The sequence below is a fragment of the Callorhinus ursinus genome, unplaced genomic scaffold, assembly GCF_003265705.2.
Source record: "Callorhinus ursinus isolate GAN/ISIS: 27379988/994484 unplaced genomic scaffold, GSC_fseal_2.0 scaffold9, whole genome shotgun sequence".
NCBI classification, from domain to species: Eukaryota; Metazoa; Chordata; class Mammalia; order Carnivora; family Otariidae; genus Callorhinus; species Callorhinus ursinus.
In genome coordinates this window covers 44,379,405-44,392,901 of record NW_027397071.1, presented here as the reverse complement: position 1 = coordinate 44,392,901, position 13,497 = coordinate 44,379,405, and the positions used below count along the sequence as shown (strand labels likewise).

General features: G+C 33.9%; 1 protein-coding gene across 7 annotated transcripts in view; it reads left to right on the top strand.

Moving 5' to 3' along the window:
- LRRC7 (leucine rich repeat containing 7) overlaps positions 1-13,497 on the top strand; it is a 933,028-nt gene that overhangs the window by 706,993 nt on the left and 212,538 nt on the right. Inside the window, exon 9 of one of the 7 annotated variants that reach the window (XM_073896543.1) lies at positions 9,107-10,027. The exons of the other annotated variants lie outside the window; for them this stretch is intronic. Coding sequence (XP_073752644.1) covers positions 9,107-9,113 — 7 coding nt within the window. The 3' untranslated portion in view covers positions 9,114-10,027. Of the gene's footprint in view, positions 1-9,106; positions 10,028-13,497 lie in introns of those variants that run through there. 7 annotated transcript variants of the gene reach the window in all.

The window sequence follows — 13,497 nt, the reverse complement described above, 5'->3', positions numbered from 1 at the left end:
GAACTAAGAGTAGCGGATGGAATGGAGCCATAGTGAACTTTTTGGAGTCAATACTAATAGCCACCAGATTCCAATAGCCAAGGAATTAAGGTCCTCAAAAGTATCAGAATAAGTGTCACCAAAGAGAGTTCCCTTTATATAGATGACAGAGCCAGAGCTACTGACAAAATACCAGTTGCTTCAAGAGTGACCGGAAAATCAGCCTGTGACCAGGATAACTTTAGATTTACCAGCAGTAATGAGTGAAGACAGCTCTTAGGTGTTACTGCCAAATAGAAAGGAATATTTAGTGGTAGATAGAATGTTTGGAAAGGAAAACTTTGCCTAAATGTACTTCATCTAACTTTTTCATCATGAGTAGATTTGTAGTTGTCAAGATAGCAAATTCTCAAATGGCAAAAGAATGAAACCCAAGCTAAATTCAACGAGATGTTTTTGCTTGAGGTCTATTATTATTTTTAACCCTCAAATTTTGGAATGAAAGAGCCCAGGTAGATGACCAGTCTAATGGAAAAAGTAGATTTGTTGTTTTTTAAACAATTTTTTGAGTCATGCCTCTGAAAAAAAAGAAAATAATAGGAGAAAATGAAAGTGTAATGTTTTCCTTACTTCCTCTCTATTAAAGCTAAATGTTTTTTTATGGAAGATGTGGTTTTCAAGGAAGACAGAGCTGCTGTTCCAGAGCTGGGACAACTGTAGGGTCTGGACATTGTTAACCAAGAAAAAAAAATTTTTTTTACCAGTAAAAATGGGTTTATCTGAGATTAACAGAGGATTTCAATTCAGGAACTGCAAGTATGGTGAAACTATAGGCAAGTCCAACAAAGGCAAGGAATATTATTTATGAGAAAAAGGGGGAATTTAGCAAGGGTTGTTTTGAGCATGAGTCCATTAGCAAAAAGCCTAAGTCCAGGGTGATTATGGTAGTCAATTTCTTTTTTTTTTTAAGATTTATATATTTATTTGAGAGAGAGAGAGAGAGCATGTGCATGGGGGTGGGGCAGAGCGTGAGAATCCTCAAGCAGACTCCCTGCTGAGCATGGAGCCCAACATGAGGCTCCATCTCACCACGACCCATGAGATCATGACCTGAGCTGAAACCAAGAGCTGGACACTCAACTGAATGAGCCAACCAGGCACCCTGGTAGTCAGTTTCTTATAGGAGATGCAAAGTACATCTTTCCTTCCAGGGAGAGGGGCAGTGCAATTGATGATTCTTTCCAGTCGATGATTCTTCTGTTGGGGTCTTGTAATTGACAGTTCTTCCCATAATTGATGTCAAAAGTGGTACCCCCCTATTTCCTCGCCCTCTATCCTTCCTACCCCATCTTAGTGAGATTTCCCTTTATTAATTTTCACAAAGTGAAGCAAAAACTGGAGAGAATGTGGAGAACCAGCAATGTGTGACACATAGCAGCAGGCTAGATATTAGAAAGGTATATCTTTTCATTCTTCCTAAGTAAATTTAAATAAGTTTTAGAGGTTAGGATCTGATGGCATCCACACTTCTCAGACATAGACCTTCATTGATTCTCAGGGTTACTTACCATTTCTTTTTTTTTTTTTTTATGTTATGTTAATCACCATACATTACATCATTAGTTTTTGATGTAGTGTTCCATGATTCATTTTTTGCATATAACACCCAGTGCTCCATGCAGTACGTGCCCTCTTTAATACCCATCACCAGGCTAACCCATCTCCCCACCCCCTTCCCCTCTAGAACCCTCAGTTTGTTTCTCAGAGCCCATAGTCTGTCATGGTTCGTCTCCCCCTCCGATTTCCCACCTTCATTCTTCCCCTCCTGCTATCTTACCATTTCTTTTTTTTACAAAACTCCTTACTATAATCCTTCCTTAAGAACATGTATAGAACTAAGTGTCCCATATAATGAATGCATCAGAACATTCTTAAAAAAATAATAAAAAATTATAACAATATAGTGGTGTTGTTCAAAACAAATTTTCTTTTCAATTAGCTTCAAAATTAATTTGTTAGTGCTGAGTATCAATTCTGCATTAGTGCTTCTTTGGTAATTATTGCTTACCATCAAGGCTCCATTAAGTTTCATGTTTGAAATGATGAATGTGTACTTCTATTGATTACTGCTTGTGATTTAATGAGTTATTCTTAGGGTGATAATGTTTTTAGCAATATGTTTATTTTTCCAACATTTGCAAATTGACTAAACCATAAGAAGTTTATATATATATTTAACCTCACAGTAGGAGTACTAAGTCACATTTTTTCTCAGGTCCTTTGGGACACTGGTTTAAATAAACTACTTTGGTAAAGTCTCCATTACAGAGAACTCCACAGAATTATCATATGTTTCCATGCCACAGGAATTTAGAAATGAAAAAATATTTTTATTTCAGTTCTGGTTATGATTTTATTCAAGTTCCTTATTTTTCCATCTCCTCTTTCTCTTTTAATATTCTTTCTACCTTGAACCTACTGTGAAGACATTTAAATTGTTTAGCAATTTTTAGTTTTTATAGTATGTTTTTCCAAGTTCCCAGTTTAAGGCTGGAGTCAGGCACACAGTCATTTATGTAAACAGTCACAATATAGTTCTTTAAGAAGCCCTGATATGAAATGGAAAAGTCAGACTGATTTCCTCAGAGGGTTATAAAAAGGACTGAATAACATATAAATATATAATATATGTGTGTATGTGTGTATAAAACACCTATTACAGTGCCATGAGAAATGGTTGGAACATGGGTTTGTTTGATTGTTTTTAAATTTGGCACATGCAGGACAATTTATTGAAGTCAATCTCAAGCAAAATCTGAAGTCAGTAGAGTCATTAAGAGCCTTTCAAAATTAATTCTCATGGAAGCAAAAAACACATTTGGAATTCCAAAATATTTGTAAAATAAAAAATGGCAACATCTCAGTAAATAAGTCAGTTATTTACTCAACATCTCAGTTAAAACATGGTTTTTAGTAAAGAAAATTAAGCTATAGCATGACATGATCAGATTTGCAACTTTAACAGTTATGGGGAAAGTTATGAAGCAAATTTGAGGAAGATAGAATTGAAGAATGTAGACTGAGGAGTCAATTTAGGGACCATTTCAATTGCCTAGAGATCATGTGAACCAGTTTAAATCAATGACAGTGGAGTGAAGAGGAGATATACTTAGAGTCAAAACACTTTAGTAAATGATTGAATTTGAACAAGGAAAGGCTGATAGAAAGAACAAGATGACCCACTGGCTGCTAGTTTGGGAGATTTTGGTGGATTACTGTGATAAACAGGTACAGAAGAGGTTTGGGAGATATGGGAAAGGTGGGAATGGTAATAAGTAGAAATACTGAGTTTCGTTTTGGTAAAATGCTCTGGTAATGAGGTCCAACCGATACACAGATGCAAAGACCTGGAGAGAAGTCTAGAATTAAAAGTTTGGGAATCATAACATAATATTCAATGGACAATCAATGAAAACTTCTGAATTTGTAGTTGTGGAAGAATTATTAGATTAATCAAGGTAAACCAACATAGTAAAATATATGAGTCATTAAAATTATGTGTTTTTTAAATAATAGAAAAATGCTCAAAGAATAATATCAAATCAAATAAACATGGAATGCAAAATTGCTTGTACAGTAAAATCTCAATTGTGTAAAAATCTCAATTGTGTAACTGGCTGGAAGGGAAAGCATTAAAGAGTTATAATGATCATATTAGAGTTAAAGGTTATAGTGATTTCCCCCCTTTTCCTATGTATTTGTTTTACAACTTTTCTTTGTGCATTACTTAAAAATCAAATTAGGGTAAAGGATGGCTTCCTGGAAAGATAATGACTAAGGTGAGGACTGTGTAGAAATCAGCCAAGTGAAAAAGAAGGTAGTAGCGGAGGTACAAAGGTAAAGAATACAGTGTGTACAGAGAACTATAAGCAGTGGAGTGTTGTTGAAGCAAGTGTAACGACAAAATGTGGCCAGAAAGGAAACTAACTAGAAAGGTATGGTAGCTCTTTGGAGGCTTGTTATGTTGAGATTCGGTCCCATGTACTTTGAACAACTGTTAAGGAAATACACACAGGGTAGTATATTCATTTGCTGGGCTACCATAACAACGTATTACGGAGTGTCTTGAAAAACAGAAATTTATTTTCTCACAATTCTGAAAGCTAGCAACCCAAAATCAAAGTTCCAGCAGAATTGGTTTATTCTGAGGTCTCACTCCTTGATTTGTGGATAGCTGTCTTTTCCCTGTGTCTTCACATGGGCTCCCCTCTGTGAATCTATATCCTAATCACCTCTTCTTATAAAGACATGAGTTGTATTGGGTTAAGGTCCGTCCTAGTGACCTCATTTTAACTTAATTATCTCTTTAAAGACCTTATTTCCAAATACAGTCACATTCTGAAGTCCTAGGGATAAAACTTCAACATACGAATTTAGAGGACAAGGGAGACTGTTCATTTCATAAGGGGGAGATGTGATTAAATTTCCTTTGGTAACCATGTGGAATATGGATTTCAGGAAGAGGGAATGGATTAACAGGCTGTTGTAATAATCCAGGTAAGAAATCATGATGTTCTGCAGAATAATTAATGTACATCAGTGAAGGTAAATGAATGTATAAAAAAAAAAAATCCAGAGAGAGCAGCTGGTTTAAAGGAGAAACAATGAATTCAATTTGGGAAGATTTAATTCTATACCTAGATTACAGTTAAATATAGGAATCTGAAGCTCAAAGAAAATTGGGCTGGAAGTCTAGATTTGGACATCATTAGTACTTATGTTATGGGAGCAGATCCTTGTGTATTGAGTGATGAGAGCAATGGACTTAGAACAGAAAACCAATATTTACGGAACAGGCAGAGAATGAGCTCATGAAGGAGATGTTAACGTGTGAGATGAAGCAGAAGAGTGCCTTGTGTAGATTTTAAGGAAAAGCTTTGATGAAGGGAATAATCTATAGGCAAAGAAAGCAAAGAGCTCCTAAAAAAGATAAAGACTGAGAAATGTTAGTTGGATTTGGAATTAGAAAGATTTTTGGACGCCGATACCTAACAATTCCTTGAACTTTTATGTGCCAGGCACTGGGTAAAGAGCTGTAAAGTGTGCATTATATTTCATTTTGAGCTTCGCTCAGTAAACTAAGATAAGTGTGACTGTGTCTGTTTTATAGATTAAGAAAATGATGACTCAACGGAAGTCAAATAACTAGTATCAGGTCAGCAGACAGCAACAGATGTGGGAGTCATTTCTAGATTGCTTTCTATGTCACCAAAACTGGCATGACTAACCACTAGCACTACTAAGAGCTCCCTAAGAGCAAGGCAGTATCATTAAATCGGAGGTGCAAGAAATCTGGAGAGCAGTGGGTTGATGACTGAATGTTTGGTGAGGAAGTAAGATAGACTGCCTTTTTCAGAAAAGGAGAAATCAAGACAGAGACCAACTGATCTTGCTCTCTATTGTTGAGTACATTGCCTGGCACAAAGTAGCTGCTCAATAAATTTGAGTTCAGCGAACAAGAAATAAATGTTAACTTGAGCTAGGCATAAAGTATATATGTTATGGGTAGGAGAGGAGGTAGCAGAGTCATAGATTGCACACAGCCCAAGAGTAAGGAGCCAGTAGAGAGAACGGCACTAAAGAAGAAAGAGAAGAAAACTTAAGAATCCAGATCCTTCCTAGAAAATGTTGGTAGGGTCTGGGATCAAGTGCAGAAGTAAGAATTTGACCTGAATAGGTGAAGAAATATATTTTTAGGTTGAACAGAAAGAAGGGGGTAAAGAAATAGATGTATAAGGACATATGATAAATTGCTTCATATTCCAACAACTCTCTCCGTATTAAGCTCCCTTATAAAAGAATATCTCACCATTTGTAAGTTATTTGCTTTAAAGTTTTAATATATTTATGCATGCAATTCCCTATGCCTGGGATGTCTTCTTTTTTACTGTCACCTATTGAAAAATAAAGGTTCAGATCATAGATTATCTCTTCATATTATTTCTTGAATTCCCCAAACAAAATCCTGCCACTCCTTCCCTTTTATAGCTCCTAGTCACACCTTCTGTAGTGACTTAGAGGCCATAGATAAAACACCCTTCCACTTATTTATTAAACTCTTTTGAAATACCTTGGTGTATCAACAAAATATTTTGAAATGTTATAGGTATATTTTAGAACAAAGGAGTCTCAAAAGTTGAATGATCACTGGGTGTTATATGAGACTGATGAATCACTGTCCTCTACCTCTGAAACTAATAATAACATTATATGTTAACTAATTGAATTTAAATTTAAAAAAAATAAAACAACAAAACAAAACAAACAAAACAAGCTGATTTTAGCTTGCACACAATTGCATTTTATTTAGTTCATCCTTTCATATACAAATAATATGTATACAGTTTAAATTTTCTTATTCGTCAAGTGACTACATTTTGTAGTAAGAGCATATTCTTTATTCCTTGAGTTTTAATAAACTTATGCTGCAAATGACACAGAGATTGGGAAAATTTATCCAATGTATTTAAAGAATAAAATGTTACTTGCCATTCTAAAGATGTCTCTATTGATCACCTTTGATGTTTAAAAAATGATTTGTACTTGTGCCCTATCTTCAAAGGCAAATTATATGCTGTAATACTTTAAGCTTTCAGGTGGTGTTGAATTTTGGCTGGCTTAATAGTGGAATGAGAATACTGACTGCTATATTATTGTTCTGTTAGACAAATTCATTCTTGAGTAATCTATATGCCCTTTGAGAAGGTCAAATGATAAGGCAGAGAGATCTGAGACAAAACACTAAGATTTAATTGTTTGAGTCTGACAGGTATCCACTTGCATATTTCAAATTATCCAAGAAAAGTACACAAAGTGCACAATCAACTTGAGCTTGAACTTGAGCAACATAGTATTATCTACATCTAATTTATAAGATACAGTAGAATATGTAAAATATAATACTTTTGTAATATTTGCATGTGCTGTTATTTTCCTTATATCACTAAAGTTAAGAATATGGACTTAATAAATATACATTGGAAGAGTTAAGATAATGATGTGAAATAGCTATGTCAATTTGTAAATAAACACCTCTTTTAAGTATCTACTTAATATTATGCAAAAAAATAAATAAATGAAACTAAAATTCTAGAAAAACCTATGAGACAAAATATCCTCACAAAGAATCTGTGTATGTATTGCCTGTCAACTAAACATGCAGATAGGTAATTTTTATTCAAATAGTTTATGCACATTCCTAATCTACCTATTATAAGCCTGGAATTGTTCAACTTTTAGAGCATTTGCCAAGTTTTTCTAAAATAATTAATAATTATATGGATTTGAGGACTCTATTTCTTGCCTTCTGTGAAAATGCTTTAAGATTAGTGTGCACTAAATTCAGTTGTATGTAAAAATATTGTAATGTAAAATTATATTTTTATTTTTTAATTGAAAATATAGAAGTATCTTTAGATGGAGCAAAGAGAGACTTCTATTGTAGCTAAGGTATTCAATTATCATTTAATATTATGTATAACCATAATTGTATTTATCTGAGATGCCATAATTTGCTTTTTTTAAGCATATCCAATTTTTAAATCATTATATGTTAGTAAAGCATTTAATTAATTTGAAAAAATGTAGTACATCAAAAATTGTAAATAAAATATGGATAAGTCATTGGGTGGCTTTTCTGGAAAAACTGGAGAACAAAATTAAAACAGAGTAATAGCATGATTAGTTGATTCAGGATGGCTCCTGCTGAAAAATTATGTTCAATAAGAATCTGTCATTATAATTTGTGATCATTTGTCCCTTTACAGTATATCAAATATAATGGATTCAGGTGCACAAGCTGTATAAATGACTGTCATAAAAATGCCATTTTTTAAATAAAAAAGATGGTTACTTTACTGATTTAATTCAAGATAGCCATGGTATATTAATCTGTGCTACTGCTGTGTTTCCAGAGATGGTAAATATTTTGTAACTTATTTTATTCTAATATGTGCATTTATCATTTTGCATTCAAGTCAATGTTTTTTTTTTAAATATGATTCAAGATACAAATTACACATATTTTTATTAAAACATGCTGGGCAAAAGCTGCCGTTTAAATATTTAATTTAAAAAATGGGAGGAATGATTATTTTTTATAACCCAAAACATTCTTCCAGTCAAAATTCGTTTTATAAAATGTAGTCTTCTACAGCATGTCTTCTTCCATATATATCTCTCACTGGTTTCTTTCGGTGGTATTTTCTCATATAAGAGCTTTTTTCAAACACTATACAGATTAAGCTGAATTATTCTATGTATAATGGGAACTGATATATTTGAAAGGAAAATTTTATGTTACAGAAGACATGCATAAAGTCCAGGGGTGCCTGGGTAACTCAGTCAGTTGAGCATCTGACTCTTGTTTTTAGCTCAGGTCCTGATCTCATGGTTGTGATCTCTGGGTCATGGGGTCATGGGATGGAGCCCCATGTAGGACTCCCAGCTGAGCAGGGAGTCTGAGAATTCTCTCTCTCCTTCCTTTTCCCCCTGCCCCTCCCCACCCCCACTCTCACTCGCACATGCTCTCGCTCTCTCTCTCTCTGGGATGAATGGATAAATTTTAAAAAATAAATAAGTAAAATCTGTTATTTGCAGAGAGAAAAAAGGATGCTGAAATTCGGCGTAAAATACCGATGGGGGTGCATTCGTATTTTGCCTTAAACGGCATGCATCAATAATGCTTGTTATTGTAAAGAGTTAATTTAAATGTGCAGACATAATCTTGGAAATGAAAGTTTACAGGTTATTTTTCTGAGAAAATATCACTCAATGATCTTTATGTGAATGTTTTGCTTTCTCCTTTCAGGAAGTATGCATGTTTTGAGTTATCTGGTCCAATTCCACTCAGTTTAATTTTGTTTCTATCTTATCTGATATTCTTCCTAATCCTAGAGCTGTACCTTCTTACAAAAAATCTTGTTTAAAATCTATTTCTATGGCATTGCATTAAAACAAACAAACATTCCACTTCCCTGTGCTGTAGACCAATTGGTAATTATTTTAGTCACCTTCTGCCTTAGGAGTTCCATCTTTTGGGCATTGAAATTGATTTTTCTCATCTTAGCATCTGAAGATCCAGAGTGTGCCCCTTGCCCAATCGCCTGAGACTATACAGTGAGTGACACCTACAACAGAGGATGTGGAGGCAGCAGCTTTTCGGGCACCAGAAATGGCAGCATCAGGAGCATCAGCACGAATAGACTTTGTAGAGGTAGTTCTCCCAAACTGTATTATTGAAACCAAACATTTTTGGTGTGCTACCTGCTGATGGGGACTGCCTTCTTACTCCTTAGATTTATGCAAAATGTTTGGTCTTTGTTAAAGTTTAACAGTGACGTTTCTGACTAATAGAGAGAAACCTGATTTTTTTTTTACAAGTGTGTTCAGTTGCCTTACATTTCAATGAATACAAAATTTTATCGGTCTCAGAAAAACATTATTAACCATATTTTTATCAAATTTATTTCATTATTTGTAATATAAAGCTGCTGTCGCATATAATTTTTGTATAAGTATTTTTGAGTAGATCAGAATAATTCGTCATTTTAGAAGTCATCCTAATGCAGTAAATAGAATTTCTCTAGTCAGTTATCTTCAAAGACTGAATATGGTTGCCCAGTTTTTCTACCATACTTCCTAAAAATGTTCCATTGTGGACTTATTTTGCAAAGTGAAAAATTATTCCCAGTTAGCCCCAAGTCAAAATACGAAAACCCAGTGATTGATTGGTTTTGGAATCTTTTCATTTTATGTAATTTAATGTGAAACAGTTAATTTTGTAACTGTAAAACACATTTGTTAATTAACCACATTGGCTTTATCTGTGCAGTTCAATGATTTATAGCATTGCAATTTGCATGTAAAATGAGTCTTTGTAATCATGTTTTGCAAAATAAATAACAGTCAACATAATGGGTGCATTTACTTTAACTCTTGAAACATATGACTTAAAAGTTGGATAAGTTTCCTAGTGGGATTTTGAAGAGTTTGAAATTCAACTTACAGAGGGCTTCATCTTGGTGCAGTACGACATATTCATCCTTCACCCCATCTTAACTTGTTTTTTGGAACAAGGCAAGATACAAAGAATTGATACTCATTCTATTGTAACTATTGCTTGATTAAATATGATTAGAGAGTTCTTTTCTAACCACATATGAGCAGGATACATTGAGCTTAATAGCTCTGCCTTTTTTGTTTTATTTTGTTTTTATTCCATTTTGTCATTTAGGAAATTACAAACTGCCATTTTTTGCAAAACCTACCCTACAGAGTTGAAATGCACTTCTCTGAATATTTGTATTCTGTTTTAATGTATTTTAAGTATGCAAAATATATAAAATAATAAAATTATGTCCTAAAATGCTAGCCCTTTGTAAAAAGCACATATACATATGAAAGTATGTTAGTATTTTTAGCTAAAATTGTACGAATGCTCTTTTTTTCATGAGTACTTATGAAGATCTGTATGTACAAATTCATAAATCTACTTAATTGTACAACTTTGCTTTTAGCTGTGTGTGCCATATGGTAATTGACTTCTGTCATTCTTACATATATTGCCTCTATCTCTAGAAACTGTATTTTGAAAGGTATGTTGCTACCCTAAGAACATAAAAGTAAATCTCTGACTCTGATTTAAAGTAAATTGTGCTATTTTAGTGTAGGTTTATAACATGTTCTAACCATGTGCTTCAGATACCGCTTTAGAGATTGTTTAAGACATTCTGCAGGAAAGTAGCTTTAATAATTAAAGAAATACTGCTGTTCTGCCTCTACCACATTCCAAGGGAAAACTGGACTTTCCATTGTTAAAATTTTAAGGTCTTATGGAGCTGCGATTAAAGTCTGCAGCAAAGTGCAGTAGCTCTGTTGGATGATGATTTTGTTGGCATTATCTTATTGCAGTAAGCCATGTTGAGTTTCTGATCTTAGGATAATTACAATTGAAAGCTTGTGTTTGTAGGATAAAGGAAATTTTCTGATGAGGAGAAATTAACTAGTAACTTGAATAACTTGTCAAAACTGGAATGGTTTAAAACTGCATCAGCAAAAATGATTACAAAAGTAAAAATTTAAATTAATGCCACTGAATATAATACTTGATCCATTTTTGCCCAGTGTTAGTGCTATTCATCACTGTTAACATTCCAACAAGTATAAATGATTATAAATTCATTCACAATGTTTATGTCGCTCTAATCTTATGCTAAGAGGAGTCACATATACCAACTTAACAAAAATATTAAATATATTCATTTTATAGTCAGATAATTTTTAGCCTCTAGATAGGTATCTTTAAACTAGATAAAATGGTAAAAGGACAAAATGTGTTTATTTGCATTTGGAGTTCTTGAAATAGTAATAATCTCCTATTGTGCTATCATTTAAAAATATATTGATTATAAATTCATGAGTAGTGGGATTAACATATTAAACCAGAATTTGACTAAATGTACTTAATAATAAACAAAAACTAAAACAACAAAAAAAATACCCCTTAAGAAGAAGGCAGCACAATATATGCTTATCCTCTCTCCAGGATACAGAGTACAATACAGCTCTTTTCTACCTTGTGAGATAAGTGACACTCCCAGGAACCTGGACCACTATGTATGCAACATATTGAATTGCCCTTCAACATTTTCTTGACATCTCATGAAGTGAAGTTCAATTTTTGTGGCTCTTAGGAATGCCTCAGAAAATAGGATACATCTTCCCACTTCCCTGCAAGTCCATTAAGAATTTCACATATTCTCCCATCCCTATTTTTCTGTTCATATCAAATTTTACTAAGATTTCTGCCATTTTGTAGTTTCTTTTTAATCAAGTCAGCTTTTTCTGGAGCAAAACAGGCAGATCTAAATTTTTTCACAAAAAATATGATTCTCCTCTCAATTTTTAGTCAAAAACAAAATGTAAAGAAGTCATGTTAGGTGCTGTGTTATTTTATATTGCTTGCTTTTGCCACTAGCAATTAACATAAACTGGATAAAGACAGAAAGTTTATATTTATTTACTGGCATAATAAAGCAAATATTAGTAGGGCAAAAGTACATCAAATGGATGTCCTTGCAGTAAAAATAACACAGTCAGAACAGAAGAGGGTTAGAACAGCCTGTGGATGTACAGACTACACAGTTGCTCAAAATCTCACTGAAATAAAAATCTGTCAAACCAATAATTGCCTCCTCTTCCTCCCACACACAACTTGCTTTGATTTCAGATGTATGATACATATGGATATAACATTTGAAACCCAAATTCTTAGTCACCTCTCTGCTTGGGCAAATTTTGGAGAGAATACAAATTTTAAATTCAGTCCAATTCAGTTTATTGAGGACGTTTATTGAGGACCTACTTTGTGCCTCATATGAACTAATATTAGACTTGTGACTAATATTAGACACCAAGTACAACAGACCCCTTTCTGTTAGGCAGATTACAGTCTAGACAAGTAATGCATTACATATAAGAGAGCATATTACATGGGATGCTAGAAATGTGATGAATGAACAGAAATAGTGCAAAGAAATACTTAATCTTATTGGTAAAATCTATGTAAGAATTGCAAATCAGATGAAGTCTAAGGATGCTTTTGGACAATAAATTGTAATTTAACCAGTGGGCAGTAGGAAAAGGAGTCTTACTTGAAGAGGAACCTATCACAAGGAATTATATGTGCAAGTAGTATGCATGAGGAAGAAGTGGCCATAAGGTAGATAGGGGAGATAATCACGAAGAGATTTGTGTGCCAGAGTTAGACTTTATTTTGTGGGCAATGATGACATTTTAATGAAAGGGGTTTGAGGAGAGAAATGGTAATTTAGGTTTGTGAGTAATGGGATTGAGGTATATATTGCATATCATAAAACTCACCCATTTTAAGTGTACAATAATTTTTAGCAAACGTATAGTTTTGTGATCATCAGCACAATGCAGTTTTGAACATTTCCATCACCCCCACCAAAAATTCCTTGTGCTCACTTACAGTCTATCCTCATTTTGATATCAGTTCCCACAGCAGCCCCAAGCAACCACTAATCTGCGTTCTGTCTTCATAAATTTCCTTCTCTGAACATTTCGTGTAAGTGGAATCATATATGTAGTCTCTTGTGTCTGGCCCCTTTCACTTAGCATAATGTTTTTGTGATTTCTATCCGATTGTTATGAGACAAACAGAACAGCAGTATTTCACTCCCAAAGAGACTGTGAATAGTGGGAAAACAAGAAGTATAGGAAGGATGTCCTGTGCAGATGGCCACTGTGTGGAGGGTACAAAGGACAAAGGGACCAAGACGGTGAGAACAGGATGGCACGGAAAGACAGTTCAGTCAGGGCAGAAGAATCAGAAGTTCACAGTAATGTAAAAGTAGAAGAAAACACGTCAAGGTATTTTAATAAAATTTGCTTAGGACTAAATCTTGAACTTCTATTTCCTCCCCATCTTAAAGG